We start from the raw sequence: 14,729 nt of genomic DNA, 5'->3' as shown, positions 1-14,729 counted from the left end.
GAAAAAATGTTTTCACTGGTAATGGAGTGGCCTTTGAGGCCATGGGAAGAGAGAATAGGCAGTGTAGTTTGTGGAAAGAACTAAGACTGAAGTTCTTGGGTTCTGTGTCTACTTTACCACTAATGGAGTGACTTCAGGCAAATGATTCAGCCTGTCTAAGCATCCATTGTCTTATATGAAAAACCAGGATTATAGTAGCTACTTTTTGAGGCTGTGAGATTAAATAAGATGATATTTTTAAAGCCCCTAATACAAGTTGGTAAGCCAAGTTCTCATTAGGTGGTAGTTGCTATTATGTTGGGGGTCATGAAGGAAGAGAATTACTTAATGCTGGCTGCCTTTAACTTTTTTAACTTTAATTTTTGTGAAATATAGCCCTTTATTTCAAAAAGAAACCAAGTGTAAATATGTATTTAAAAAAGTTTAGTAATGGTATTAGTCCAGCAACATGTTAGTAGATCTTAAGATACTGAAATTTCAAAATATATTGCAAGTATAATAATACAACCATGTAAATTTCTAAGTTGAATATATATATGTATGCGTGTGTGTGTGTATACACACACATACACACCCTAAATTGTTAAATCTTAGATTTACTCCTCATTGTGCTTAGCTTATCTTTTTTACATACTGGTAAGATCTTGCATGCCATGAACTTAACCTGTACTAGGATATTTTTTGCATGCATGGGAAAGTCTGCAAAGGGCATATTAACTTTACATTCCTACTCTTTAAACATAGTTTTTGAATTTTGGCTTTCCAGATTAAAGAACTTAATACTTCAATGACAGGAAAAAAATATAAGAATTTCAGTCACTCTTTTCACTTACCGCTGTCTTCCCCTTCTCTTTCCTATATCTATTCCAGACCCTCTTCATTATTCTCTGTCAGCCTGCTTTAGGTCCTGCCCAGCTTACACTCAATAATGACATACTCATTGTGAAAATTAAGATCATCAATTGTGAAATCTCTTTTACTTTCTTCCATCCCTGTGTCCACATCCATCCATACTACCTGTCCTTTCAGAATATTTGTATTCCTCTTTGCCTGTAGTCATGATTCCACTCTCTGGATGGCACTTCTCATCCCTTCATGTATATGCCTGTTTATCCTCTAAGTCAGCTCAGGTATCACCTATTCTACACAATTTTCTGTAATACTCCAGTGTGAGTTGGGATTCTCTACTTAACCAGCTAGAACTCAATTCTTAACGTATTGGCCTAAATTTAAAATTTTTTCTCAGTTTTAAACAGGTTGAATTAAATACCCTGCTGTGGGAATATGCCTAAGAGAGATGTATTTTTTTTGAATGATCTCCCTCCCATTTTAAACCTCAGACCAATGAGAAAACTTGGTCTTATTTAGATACTAAATGGTAAATTTAACTTTTAAGTGCTTTTCTTCTTTAATGAGTAGTTTAAGATTATTGCAACCAATTCTTTAAGATTCGATTTTATAGCAAGCAATTTGTCTCTTTTCTGGCAAACCTAAAATTAATGCAGTTTGAAATAGTTTTAAAATTTTGCATGCCTGTTACACATATACATTATAGCCACCTTTGAAAGTTTTAAACTTAACGTGTTTCAAGAAACAGTGACCCAAAATAAAATAGTATATTCCTAAAATCAGTGTGTGGTCAGTTAACACACTACAGTACAAATTGCAGTAATACAATTTTACAACTAGGAGGCAGTCTGGTCAAAGAGTAAAATTCCCCCAGTTCTTACATGAAAGCAATATTGTAAATTATGCGTTCCTGCCAGATTCTGCTTAAGTCATGGCATTTTCTGTGACATGTAAGGCATTCTTCATCATTGTCTGTTTGTAGTTATATAAAACTACCTCTTGTTTCTTGATAGGGAAATTTAGATTACTGTTAACGTGAACCCTAGTTTTCTGCTTGATCTTTGTACATTGTGGTAGCTTTTTAAATCATATCCATTGCTGAAAGAAGTTATTCTTTACATAAAATCACTATCTTTGTTGATACGTCATTTGAGTCATGGTGTTGAGCCAAACAATAATTATGTGTTTATGTGGACCAGTGACTATGTTAGAAATTGAGGGAAATATGAGGAAAGAAGGATGAAATAGTTATTCATTATTTATGTAGAAAATGATTTAAGGCTATTTACAAAAAGGTATTACAAGTTAACAAGATAAAATTAGTGTTAATAATGAGAGTGAGGCAAAGGGAAAATGAGAAAGAAAGCAAGACGGAGATGGTAATGAGATTAGTACAGAAAACATGTATCTTGATATCCTACATATGCTTGATATAGGGAGCTACATCACTTAAAATGAAATCAGTGGTGAGATTAGTGCAGAAATGAATGCTATCGTGTCCTATAACTTGATGTAGGTGAGCCACTAATTTAGCTCTAAACTTACATGAAGAAGGGAAAAGCTGTTCATAAAATTCAGTACTTCTAAGGTTAAAACAAACAAGAAAAACAGTTTCTGAGACCAGGGGCAAAATTATCTCCCAGGTGTTCCTTCATAGGACAGTGGATAATATAAGAATGTCTAATTAACAACATCTTCACACTGAAGGCAGTGGTGAGTTTATATTTCATGGGAGTATCATTTAGGTCCCTTGCAGAGGCCTCAGGTGTTGAGGTAAAGAATTCAATAAGCAATTTTGTGCCAGAAGAATTAAAAAATGAAAAGATCTTTTAGGTTTTATTTCTTTTAGTTTATGCTTTCATATACTTATAAAATACATCTCACTGATACCAGTGACAGGCCTATCTAAATATTGATATTGTTCCTTCTCCTTTAGATTCTGAAAAAGAGTTCCACATCCTCCCTCACCGAGTTTTTGTCCCCATTCCGGGATCTACTGTAATGTTATGTGATTATAAATTTGGCGATGAGTCAGCTGAAGAAATAAGAGACCATTTTATAGAGATGTTAGATCATATGATTCAAATAGAAGATTTGGAAATTGCAGAGGAAATAAACACAGGTAATTATGTGACGTTATTTAAGAACCTGATTAGACTATGGCTGAGGTTACCTATGGGACATGTAGTTTAAATAGCATGTCTTTAGATTTTCTTAAAGCTAGTACTATTTGACACTTCCGGGGCATTTAAAACTGTCTGTTTATTTTCTACATAGTATATAAACATGCAATGTTTTCCTGGAAAATTGTACTAAAATTTAAGATACTTTAGATTTTTCCAAGCCTACCAAGTAGATCTTCATAAAACAAATTCAGCCTTAAATAATTAGAAATATGTAGCTTTAAGGTATTCCTTTTATTTTAAGAGACGTTTTCTCAAAACCCATTATCTTAATAATTATTTGGTTAAGCATTATGTCACAAAGTTTTTTAAACACTCTATTATTAAACATCTCCATACTATTTGCCTTTCTTTTCCTGTTGTCTTCATATAATTAGAATACTAAGCTGAAATGGGCAGTTCCAAAAATTAAATCAAGATTATATTTGCAGAGCAGAGATTTGCCATACTATGTAATTGTGTAACACATTTTCTTCTGCTAGCCATCACTTTCACATTTGACCTTACATTTTCAAAGTCTTTTTTTGTTTTGTTTTATTCTGCTTTGCTTTGTTTTTGTTTTTGTGTCTAGTGAGAGCAGGATATGAAAACATGTCTATAAATAAATGTGTAAGGGTATAGCAGTCTTCGTGAAACATTTAAAAAAATATGCGATGAAAGTAGTTATTTGCAGGGATGGGGTTATACCTCATAGAAGAAAGTCTTTAAGTTACTTCTGAATATAAATGTTTATGAAGTTTGAATTTTTAAGTCCTTTTTCTAATTCTTATTCCTTAGTTATTCTTCTGTTGCTTAACTAATTTCCACCCCCTACAAGAGTAGTATGGTTGAGTTCTCTTTTTCTATGGTGAGTCAAGTAACTACTTGGTGAATTTCAAATCTATCACTAAAGCCTTAGGTTAGTTGGAGACCACCAGGTTTGTTTTTTTCTCAACAACTCCAGGTTCACATTAATCATGTGGAACATTAAGTTTGTTTTAAAGAAGAAAAAGAAAAAGAAAAAAACCCTCTAAATTGCTCAGCACCAAATAGTGAAGCCGCAGCTGTGTTTCAGTGCCCTAAAAACTAATATTTTTAAAGGTATAGCATATTCTCTAACTGATAAGAGATTTTGAAGTAGGCTGGTAGAAATGTTTGCTACTTTGTGAAATATGTTTTTCCAAATTCATGACTATGCTCTTTCTGCCAACCAGTCTTAGAATCATGAGGGCAGGGATGTCTGTTTGCTTTTATTCACTTCTGTCACTAGTACCCAACAGTAGTTCTCTACTGTTGGTAACTTGAATGAGTTTTATGTGGGATCATTAGAGTTGACCTGGTTCGTCCTCTTTCTTGTAATACTGAAATCTTTGGGTATTTAGACTCTATTCTTCCTTATTCTGAATATCGGTCTGCCTTCCTGAAACCTGTGCTTTGTTCAGTAATTTGGAGTAGTAAAACGTGAGTACAGTTGAACCTTCAACAATGTAGGGGCTAGGGGCACAGACCTTCACGTAGTTGAAAATCCATGTATAATTTTGCAGTTGGCCCTTCATATCCACAGTTTCATATCCACAGATTCAGCCAGCCATGGCTTGTGTAGTATTATAGTATGTATTTATTGGAAAAAATCCAAGTATAAGTGGACTCGTGCATTTCAAATCCGTGTTGTTCAAGTGTCAACTGTACTGCTTCTTTATTGAGGCCATGCTTTAAGTTTAACTTGAGGGCGGTTGTCATGTTCTAAATATTTCAAAGCCATATACTCCCATATACCTTTAACTGTTCTCAATATTAGAGTTTCTAGACCTCATTTTCTCAAACCCTCTTTTTTGCCTTCCTCTAAATTAGGAATTTTTAACCTGTGTTATCCAAAACCTTTGAATCATTGCTGGCTGTCAGGAGATCTACAAAACACTTGAAAATAATTGTATAATTTTTTTCTGGGGAAAAGATCTACAGTTTTCAGAGGATTGGTGACCTAAGATCAAAAACTATTTCTTTAAATAATATTCTGGTTTGCCTGTCTTGAAATATATTTAAGTATATTACCCTGAATTGAACCTAATAATCTAATAGTAATGTTAGCTATTACTTTTATAGAACCAGCACATTAGTAAGCACTGTTTTAAGATCCTTACAAATGCTAAATCATTTAATCCTTATATAACAACTCTATATTGATTTTTATATTATTGTTAGCTCAATTTTCCAGATGAGAGAATTGAAGTATAGAAAGGTCAAGTAGCTTTTTTTAAGGTTACTTAGTAAATGGTGGAGCTGGAATTTAAACTTAGGCAGTTTGGGTCTAGAGTCTCTGGTTTTTTTCTAAGAATGTTGTTTTACTACCTTTCTGTGGGACTTAACCAATGCTAACTATAGGACTGTTACTTTTCATGGTCTAGATACTTATTTTAGCCTATCCCTTTTAATTCTGTCCTTAAAAATTTTTTTAACGTAAATAAGTGATGTTTTAATACCCTCACTTAATTTCATTTAATGTCAGTATACTTTCTCAAGTATACTGAGAAGCTTGGATCTGTTGTCATATATGTTTTTCATATTCTTTTGATTTATTTGTCATACTTTTAGTGCATATCACGTTACTGAATTACGAGTGAATAAGGATAGCACTGGATGCAAAATTTGCCCATTCACAACTTACCTTAAAAATCAGATACAAAAGAGTAGGGAGAGAGAGATCTCATTTAGATTTTTTAAATAGTACCATCTGTCTTAAGAAATATTTTTATCTCACTTATTTTCATGTTATATTTTAAACATAAGCATATATAGACTGTAGTTTACTCAGTACTTTTTGAAGTTATACTTTAAAACATAGTTAATTATAGTTGGACTACGCTCAATTAATAACAGATATTAATATCTATTCTTTATACTGCTAAGACATTAAACTAAAAATCCAAGTAGCTCCCATCACTGTCATGTATTCTTATGGAGGTGACTGTGGTAATCTTGCTTGACAGCTTCCCCAAAAGAAAACTAAAAGCCAATAAATTAAAACCCTAATGAAACAATTTTATATATACATTTCAGCAAACATTTATTGATTTTTTTTCCATAGGATTCACAACAGAAATTGCTCCTTTCTTGCTTACTGCTCTATTTCCAGCACTTTACTGAGAACCTAGCCTTAACACATTATAGTTATTCAGTAAATATTTGTTGACTGAACAGATTATTGACTTTGTCAATCCCAGGATTTGGGGTTCAAAGATCAATAAGATATCAATAAGATATTGATCCTGTCTTCAGGGAGCTAAGTAGAATTTTTTTTAACCTGTGTAGATACTTCTTTGTGTTCTGACTGGGTGAATTCCTCTATTATACTTAATTGTAGTTTTGTGTGGCTTTTTTGCATTGCTTTCCATACTTGTGATCATTGAACTTATCAGTTGCATGTTTAATGTTAATCTTCTACATTAGACTGTAAGAGTTTTGAGAGTTAAGTATTTCTCTATCTGAGCTCTTTGCCTAAAACATGATAGGTATTCATAAATATTTGTTACTACCTGACTGACATATACTCAATAGGTCATTTTTAGGAAACTGTGGCACATCTTTTTTTTTATACTTACTTTATGCTTGAAAAAGTATAAGCTTATACATAGCCAGACATGATGTTTTTAAGGTTACAAACCTTAAACACTGAATTTCATCATCACTGAACATGATGAAAATTTTAAAAGGATATAATAATCATAGCTCTATGGCTCAATAGTTCAGAACATTTTAAGGGATATAGAACATTAAAAACATATGACAATATGTAGCACTAATTGTTTCTCCATAAGCATGAATTCTAGCTTACAGCATTAGTGTGACTGTTTATCACATATTTATTAAGTATTTGCTCTGTTGAAGACAATGTAATAGATACAAATCAATGGCTAGAGTCCTTTCTTCAAGAAGCCTATAATCTGATTTGGAAGATACAATTGTATGCATTATTAATTATGCAGAGCATGTAATAAGGGCCTAAGAGTAACAAATAACTTAATCAAGATTAGTGATCAGAATTTTAGGGTCTCCGGTGATTTGGTTAATAATTCAATCATAAAAATATTTTGATGGTAGGTTAGCAATAACCTATAGTCTATAGTAACAAAGGCTTGTCATTAGTATTTTCAAATTTGAATATATTCTTTCAGTTTTTTAATTCTTTATTATTACTATGTTTATGTTTCATTTTAACTGGAGGCACATACCTGTTGTATAAATTAATGGTTTTTAATATATAGTGGATAATCTCAAATGCATTAAAAGCTCCATAGTTTTGAGTGATTCTTTGGATTCTTCAAAATATTTTTACAATTAGAAGACTTATTTTAGCCTTAAAGTAAATATACTTCTTGTCTATTAATATCAGATTTAAATGCTATTCCCTAATGAATTGTTTTATCATTTATATGTATACTACATATATTTTAAACTTGTTTCTCAGATTTCCTTTAGTAAGCGCTATCATTAGCATTGTTTGTATTATGTTAAGTAAGTTAGCATGAACTACTTAGTGACTGAAGTATTTTTAAATTTTAGGTGATACATAAATATTAATCTACTTGTCTTTTGTGGGTTTTGATTTTCATAAGCTTTTAATTTTGGCACAGTTGTATGTTTCGCACTGTATTTTGAAATTATTTCCTGTCTTTGTTCTTTTATGTTTTTATGGCAGACTAGTGTAGAGATGGGTTAACTGAGTAGGAAGAGTTTAATATTACCAGGAGAAAGGAAATAAAACAGCAATCTGGAAGTTTAGGTGTGTATACTTAAATGAGTGCTGTGTCAAACTCATGGGTCTAGATAGTATTATCTATTTCTTCTAATATTATATAATGTATTGAAGGTATTACTTCAGTGTGGTAGATATAATTGTTTTAGGACTCTGTCCTGTTTTTGAAACTTAATCAATCTCAGCACAATGATCGATTGATTACTATTTGTTGATTGCCAGTTATGTATTAGACATTAGGGTTCTAGTGATCAGACATATAGTCCTGACTCTCAAGAAGCACACAGTATAGTGGGAAATACAGAGAAATGGGTTATTCTAAAACAAGATGGTTAGTTCTGCAGTAGGGGAATGAACAGAGGATTATCAGAACATTTAGCACAGACACTATTCTTATAAGTGATTGACTGAAGACTTCTTAGAGCAGGTGGCATTTGAGTTTGTTTTGAAGGATGAATACAGTAAAAGTAATTGTAAATTTTTTAGGAATTGAACAGTGGTATCAAATGTATTGTGGCCAAGAGTAAGGTACATCTAGAATTACATTAGTTTTGCTTCATCAAGTATTTGTTGAACTAGAAGGAATGATTTAGTTATTTAATAGCAAAAGAACAAATTATGGGATGGAATAAAAATGTAAACATTTTAATAGAAAAATTAAGTGCTTTTACATAAACATCCTGTTGGTTTAGAATTATGTTCACTTTTGCACTTACTCATTTATTCAAAAATACTAGATGCATAATTTTACCGAGATAGTATTTTAGCTGAGTCCAAGTCTGCCACTTACAACTGTGTAACCTTAAACAAGTTCCCTCTGAACCCCAGATTCTTTTGGGGTTAGTACCAGAATTTAGTAAAAATATTAGGGAAAATACTTTCTAAGCAGAAAGAGATACATAGCTATAAGGTGATATTTACTAGAATTATGAGACTTTTAAATAATAGATCTTCTGAATTATAATGAAAAACATTTATATTTATTAAAGTAATTCTGTATATAGTGTGTATAGCTAAATATTTGGAATTAGGGTTTCTATATAAAATAAACCATGAAAGGTTTATTCAGTGTTCAAATGTTCAAATTCAAAAATTGAAATCAATTACTATACATTTAGGGTTGTTAAACGTGTTATAAATTTCTAGCTTTATTTTCTAAGTATTTGATGTTATTATTTGCTTGATTATTTAATTATTTCTGTTCTGTAATATAGTTGCCAAGTAGTTGCTATGTTTAAAATACATATTTTGCCAAGTAAGTAGTTTAAAATAACATACTTTTAAATGACTTAAGGGATGAAGAACAATTTGTTTGTCAAAATGACTCACTTAAGGTGAAGGATAACTGTGGCTTTAAAATTTCTTAAATGCATTAGTCATCTCCTAGTTGATATTAACTTAATAATTCAGATGTACTTTATCCATTGTATCAGCTAAAAATTTGGAGACACACCTTTGAAACCTGGTGAAACCCATCTTTGCCAATTCTGTCTTGATATTAGAGGTGAAATTAATTTTTGTTGTTTGGTTAAACATTGATCATTTAGTTACAAAGAAAAAAGTAATGCTGAAGACGTATTTTCATGGCTAAATCACTGACTAGAGAAATCTCATTAACTTAGAATTTAGGGATGGGGAAGAAGACAACTAACTAAGGAGTTCAAGTCCTAACATTTCATTTTAAGCTTCTAAATACTCCTACCTATCAGCAGCTTGGGATAAAATTGAATACATCTACAATTTAGCACGCATTCATCATGGCCCTTGCTCTTTTGCTGACAGCTGCTTAAGAAAGGTTGCTTTCTTACATGATTAATTTAAGATTTGTCTGCAGCTAAAATTACCTGGTTTTAAGGAATGGTTAAGATCTAATTTCCTATTGAATCATATATTATTCACATTTAATGTTCAGTTAACATATTAAAATATTGGTGAAATGACAGTGTTTGAGATTTGAATTAAAATTCTACAAGCCCCACCAAAAACAAACACAAATTTTTAGAAGGATTTACTTGTCCCTGAAAAATGCTCTGGTTCAGTAAAATTATCTCAAATTTATAGCGAATCAATGTGACTTTTTATGACATTTTAAAATGGAAATAGCAAAGCAATGGAATTTTTTTTAATAGAAGTGAATTATTTATGCAGAGGGCTTGACCTATTAGAACATGATTTTCACATATAAGAATTCATTATTAAATATGTAAGTAATATGCCATGACAAATAAAACCATTTTGTGCTCTTTATCAGTAGTTCTTAAGTAAAAAAGTTCCTGTAGCAAATAGATATAATTCATGCTTCATCCATTATTTTTGTTTTTATCTGATATAAGGATTTTAGTGGCCCAAAGAGAAAGCTTTTTGGCAGTGATATATGCTAATAGAAAAGCCAAAGTTGGGGGAGGGGGTAGGGGTGTGGGTATGTTTTTAATATGAATACAGTTGAACTATCTGTTCAACTTTTAGACTTATGGGTGAAGTTAGGGGAAATTTTAGGCTGGTGGGCTAATATGGTCTAAAAGTAAAGTGTTACGGCCTTTGAGAAAACTAGAAGCAGTGGAAATATGGAAGACTGAATAATTCTGGAAACAGTTTATAAGAAGAACTTGTTGGCCTTTGTGACTAATTTGATACGGGGGTAGAAAAACAGAGAAAAGTGTTTTGTGTTGTTTTTAAAATACTCTAGTTATATGCTTGAAGAGGAAAAAAAAGAATGGTGGTCCCTTTGATTCTAATGAGGTAGCTACTAAGGATTATTTCTGAAAATGATCCTTTTCTTCATGGGAAATTGATGAGAAACAGGCAAATTTTTTTCATCCATTTTGATAACAAAATTTCAATAAATGTATGTGTCATCCTTGTGAGCATATCTTTATGTGTAGTATTTTGGGTACAGTGTCTGTAAAAGATATTTAAAATCCAAGCAATAATAGTAGTAGTTACTGTCTCTCACTCTGTGGTTCTCTTTTCTTCTTTGTAAATGTAGGAATAACCATGAAGTACAGTTGACCCCTGAACAACACAGGGTTAGGGGTGCTGACCCTTGCACAGTTGAAAACCCACATATAACTTCACAGTAGGCTCTCCATATGGGCAGTTCTGTATCCATGGATTCAACCAACTGTGGACCAAGTCTTTTAGTGAAAAAAAAAATTGTGTATAAGTGGACCCACACAGTTCAAACCCATGTTGTTCAGTTGTCAACTGCAGTTGCCTTCAAACATAATTCCCTGGAGTTCTATAGAACAGCACTCTGCTATCACCTTTGAGGGGGAAGAGGGAGTCTGGCTCCAGGAGTCCTTCATCGTTTCTTAAACCAGAGTGATTCTGCTTTCATCTATTTTACATTTTGCAGTTTTCTGTCAGATTCTCTAGCACTGGTTAAAAAACAGGAAACCATTGGTCTGTATAATCCCTAAGGATGTTTTCAAATCAAACACTTTTAATCAGTGTTAAATAAATTCAGCTAAGCTAACCTATATCAATTATTGTCAGCATAATGAATAGAAAGAGAACTTGTCTTTGAATCTTCATTCTGTTGCCCATGACCCTCAAATACGCACTTAACGTCCCAGGTTTTATTTTCCAACTGTAAATGAGATAATGTATGTAACTTTGCTTAACATTGAGTTACTTAAAGGGCAAATTTCTGATCACATTGTGCTTATATATTTCAAATTCCAGGTTAGATCACGAATCAGCAAACTTTTTCTATATAAGACCAAGTAGTAAATATTTTAGGCTTTGCAGGGCATGTAAAGTCTGTCCCATGGGCTGCAATTTGGCCCACAGGCTATCGTTTGCAGATTCCTGCTTTTATTATTAATATCAAACTACTTAAAAATGTTAATTGATAAAATCACCAATAAGGATGATATAAATTAATCCCAATTAAGAGTGAAAGTTTACCCTGTTCTACCTAGTTTGATTTTTGGTATCAGTTTATCTCTACTACCATATAGTAATCAGTTTATAATTTGTGGTAGTCATTCAGGACTGATTCTGTGGCTCTCTAGCTTCAGTTATAAAAGTACATAAAATATTTTAAAAATGTATCAGTTTGACATATATTCCATGAAATTTAATTTGCCTACATTTAATAAAGAACAAATTCATTATATTTTAAAAAGTCAGGTTGAAGGAAAATGGAGTTCATTGTATATATTTTTTATAATGTTCTTTAAAACTCATTTTTAAATAGTAATTATTCTCATTTTATTTAGGATTTATTATTATTGTCCTCTTGCAGCTTATATGAGTTCCTCTATGAATACTGAAGTTTCATCGGACAGCACAGATGATGAACAACCAAAGCAGCCAATTAAAACTACAATAGCGTTGAAAATTCAGCAAAACATAGGTATTATATTTCTTCTGTAACACTGAAGATGGTATTTTGGATTTGAGTTTTGTTGTTATTTTAAAATTATTTTCATTTCATTTTGCTTTCTTAAAAGAGCTATATTAGGCCAGTATGTCCTGAGTATTATGGAAAGTGATAGTCCCTAAGAGATAGGTTTCTAAATAAAGCATTGTCCCAAGTGCCCTCAGAGATGGCACTTCCTATTAATTTTTTTGGCATTTTTAGAAGGAAACCATGTTGAGTTTTGGGAATCAATTAGTATAGTAGTGCCAGTATTCTCTAAACTGATGTTCCCAGGATTGCTATTGTGGAAGATTTTGATAACGTGTTCTAAGAAAAATGTCAAATTCAAGTCTGTAAATTCTAATGCACTTCAGTATTTTAAAGGCTCCAAGAAGTGTGGCAGTTACTTTAAAATTTTTCAGATTTATTGATCAAAGAGCATGTAGACTGTTGTCTAGTGGAATACCAATCAAGAAATGTTTTATAAACATTAAGACTTAACTAAGGTATAAGCCAGAAATTTTGGTTATTTTTCTTGTCACTTACTCATTAGGTAAACTTAAGTTAATTACCTAAATTCTTTGTACCTGTGTTTGTGTGTGTGTGTGTGTGTGTGTGTGTGTGTGTGTGTGTTGACTACTATGGTCAGTTTTGTTGTTGTTTTAACTTAACAATACTCAGGAAAAAAAAAAAGTAACTAACCCAAACATAATAATTCTTAAATTTTAGTTTCTGTAGTTTTCAATGGCTGTACAAATGACTTTACATTGTAATTATGGAGAACCCCTGCCTATTGGAGATGTCTTTTGGTTTCAACTAAATAGCATGAGATAGCTGTAATGTCAGTATGAATATTTATAGAAGCCTTTTGAAGTACGTGGTAGTTTGTCTCTTAGATTGTCTCTTAGATGTGTGTGAGTGCACTTATGTGTATAATAAGAGAGACACTTTTTTATTTTAAGGTTTTACTAAGGTGGTGAAGTACATGATTACCAGTTCAACCTTTGTAAATTATTTTTTCAACTTAATGGTATATTTTCCTCTAAGATTTTGCTGGCTTTTAAGACCTGTATATGTATGTGTGTAAGTGTACTATGTATTTGTGTGTGTGTGTGTATTGTTGTTGTTTAGTTCCATCAGTTACCTGCATTTCAAAGCCTAGGATCAGTTGAGCCTTTCTTTTGCTCATTCCATTTCCGTTTGTTTTGTGTTTGTTTTACTTTTAGGTGTGATTGCAGCGTTTGCAGTTGCAGCCCTTGCTGCGGGTATCTCCTTTCATTACTTCAGTGATTAGGGTGAGACACAAAGAGCTTCATGATCATCCAGAGAACACTGACCAACAATTATGAATAATAAAGATGCAAATAATCCATCTGCATTTGAGACAATAGCAGCCAGATCTGCTGCCGTGATGCCTATTAGGTGTGTTTCTAACTAAAATGAGATCACCAGCTGCCTTGTTTAGCCCTGCTTATATTATAGATGGCTCAGGCTTCCAAGAATAAAGTTCTGCATCTGGATAGAAGTTGCATGTAACAAATCTTTCTTATCTATTTTAAAAATGTTCAGAATGATGGTTTATTTTCATAAGTTTTAGTCCTGTTGATCTGAACTACATATTGATCATGACATTGAAAATTTGAGTAGTCAGGCTTAACTGAATATCTTGGTTGTAAAACAACAGGAGAAATTTCTACAAAGTGGGGCAATGACTTATTGGGTAAGTTCATACTCTAGGATGTTTCTACATTCATTTCCACAATACTGATTGAGTTCCAGCTGAAGGGTAGGAAACTTCCAAAGAGGTTTGAATCAGCAAGGATTGTCATAAATCATGTACTTTTTCAGGTTAGTATATCATAACTTAATATATTAAATAAGACTTTTGCTTCTGGTAGTACATTAGGTATTGCAAAACAACTGGATCCTGAATAAAATTTACTTTTATAGTAGAATGAAATGTACTTTTAAATGCATTAATAGACTCAAAGAAAGTAAGGGAAATCTCTAGGAACCATACCTCTATTTTTTCTCCCCAACAAAATGAGTACATTTTGATCTGGGAACTGTGTAAACTATTTTAAGCATACAGGTGGACATTGGTTGCCTAGATGACAAATACCAATTACAGCACTTCCATGTGCCGTTCTCCACAGACCAGAAATGACATAAATCTAAATCTGAGATGCTACCCCAGCCAAGACAGTTGAACTGGATCTCAGTTTATAATACCCTACAGTTCCTGGCAGAAGCAAAATATAAGCCCAAGATTCCTATAGATTAAGATAAAGCAATATTATTTCATGACTAGAAATCACCAGATACAAGTTGAAACCAGCTAGCATGAGAAAGAACCTATAGAAATAAACTTAGGATTCAGTTCTCCAAGATCTCACCTTCAGTATACCTAAAGGATGGAACCATAGGCAGATCTGAAAAAGAAACAAATGGAACTGCTAGATGAGAAATATGTTACTTTCAATTAAAAAAAAATCAGATATGTTGAAAATCATTTTAGATTCAGCTGAAGAGACAATACATAATCTGGATGCTAGATCTAAAGAAATTATCCAGTGTGCGGCAAGAAGAAACAAGGTGC

At 32.3% G+C, this 14,729-nt stretch overlaps 1 protein-coding gene across 3 annotated transcripts in view; it reads left to right on the top strand.

The window, feature by feature from the left end:
* ODR4 (odr-4 GPCR localization factor homolog) overlaps positions 1–13,655 on the top strand; it is a 33,767-nt gene extending 20,112 nt beyond the window's left edge. For 2 of the 3 annotated variants that reach the window (XM_015234771.3, XM_015234770.3), the window contains exons 12-14: positions 2,786–2,971; positions 12,014–12,124; positions 13,357–13,655. In XM_015234771.3, coding sequence (XP_015090257.1) covers positions 2,786–2,971; positions 12,014–12,124; positions 13,357–13,424 — 365 coding nt within the window. In that variant the 3' untranslated portion in view covers positions 13,425–13,655. Of the gene's footprint in view, positions 1–2,785; positions 2,972–11,987; positions 12,125–13,356 lie in introns of all 3 variants that reach the window. The other variant, XR_012063526.1, reaches the window with a different exon arrangement.
* Positions 13,656–14,729: the final 1,074 nt, after the last annotated feature.

This window comes from Vicugna pacos, chromosome 23, assembly GCF_048564905.1.
Source record: "Vicugna pacos chromosome 23, VicPac4, whole genome shotgun sequence".
Classification (NCBI taxonomy): Eukaryota; Metazoa; Chordata; class Mammalia; order Artiodactyla; family Camelidae; genus Vicugna; species Vicugna pacos.
The sequence above is the reverse complement of the archived record's forward strand: the minus strand, read 5'-3'. Positions and strand labels throughout refer to the sequence as shown.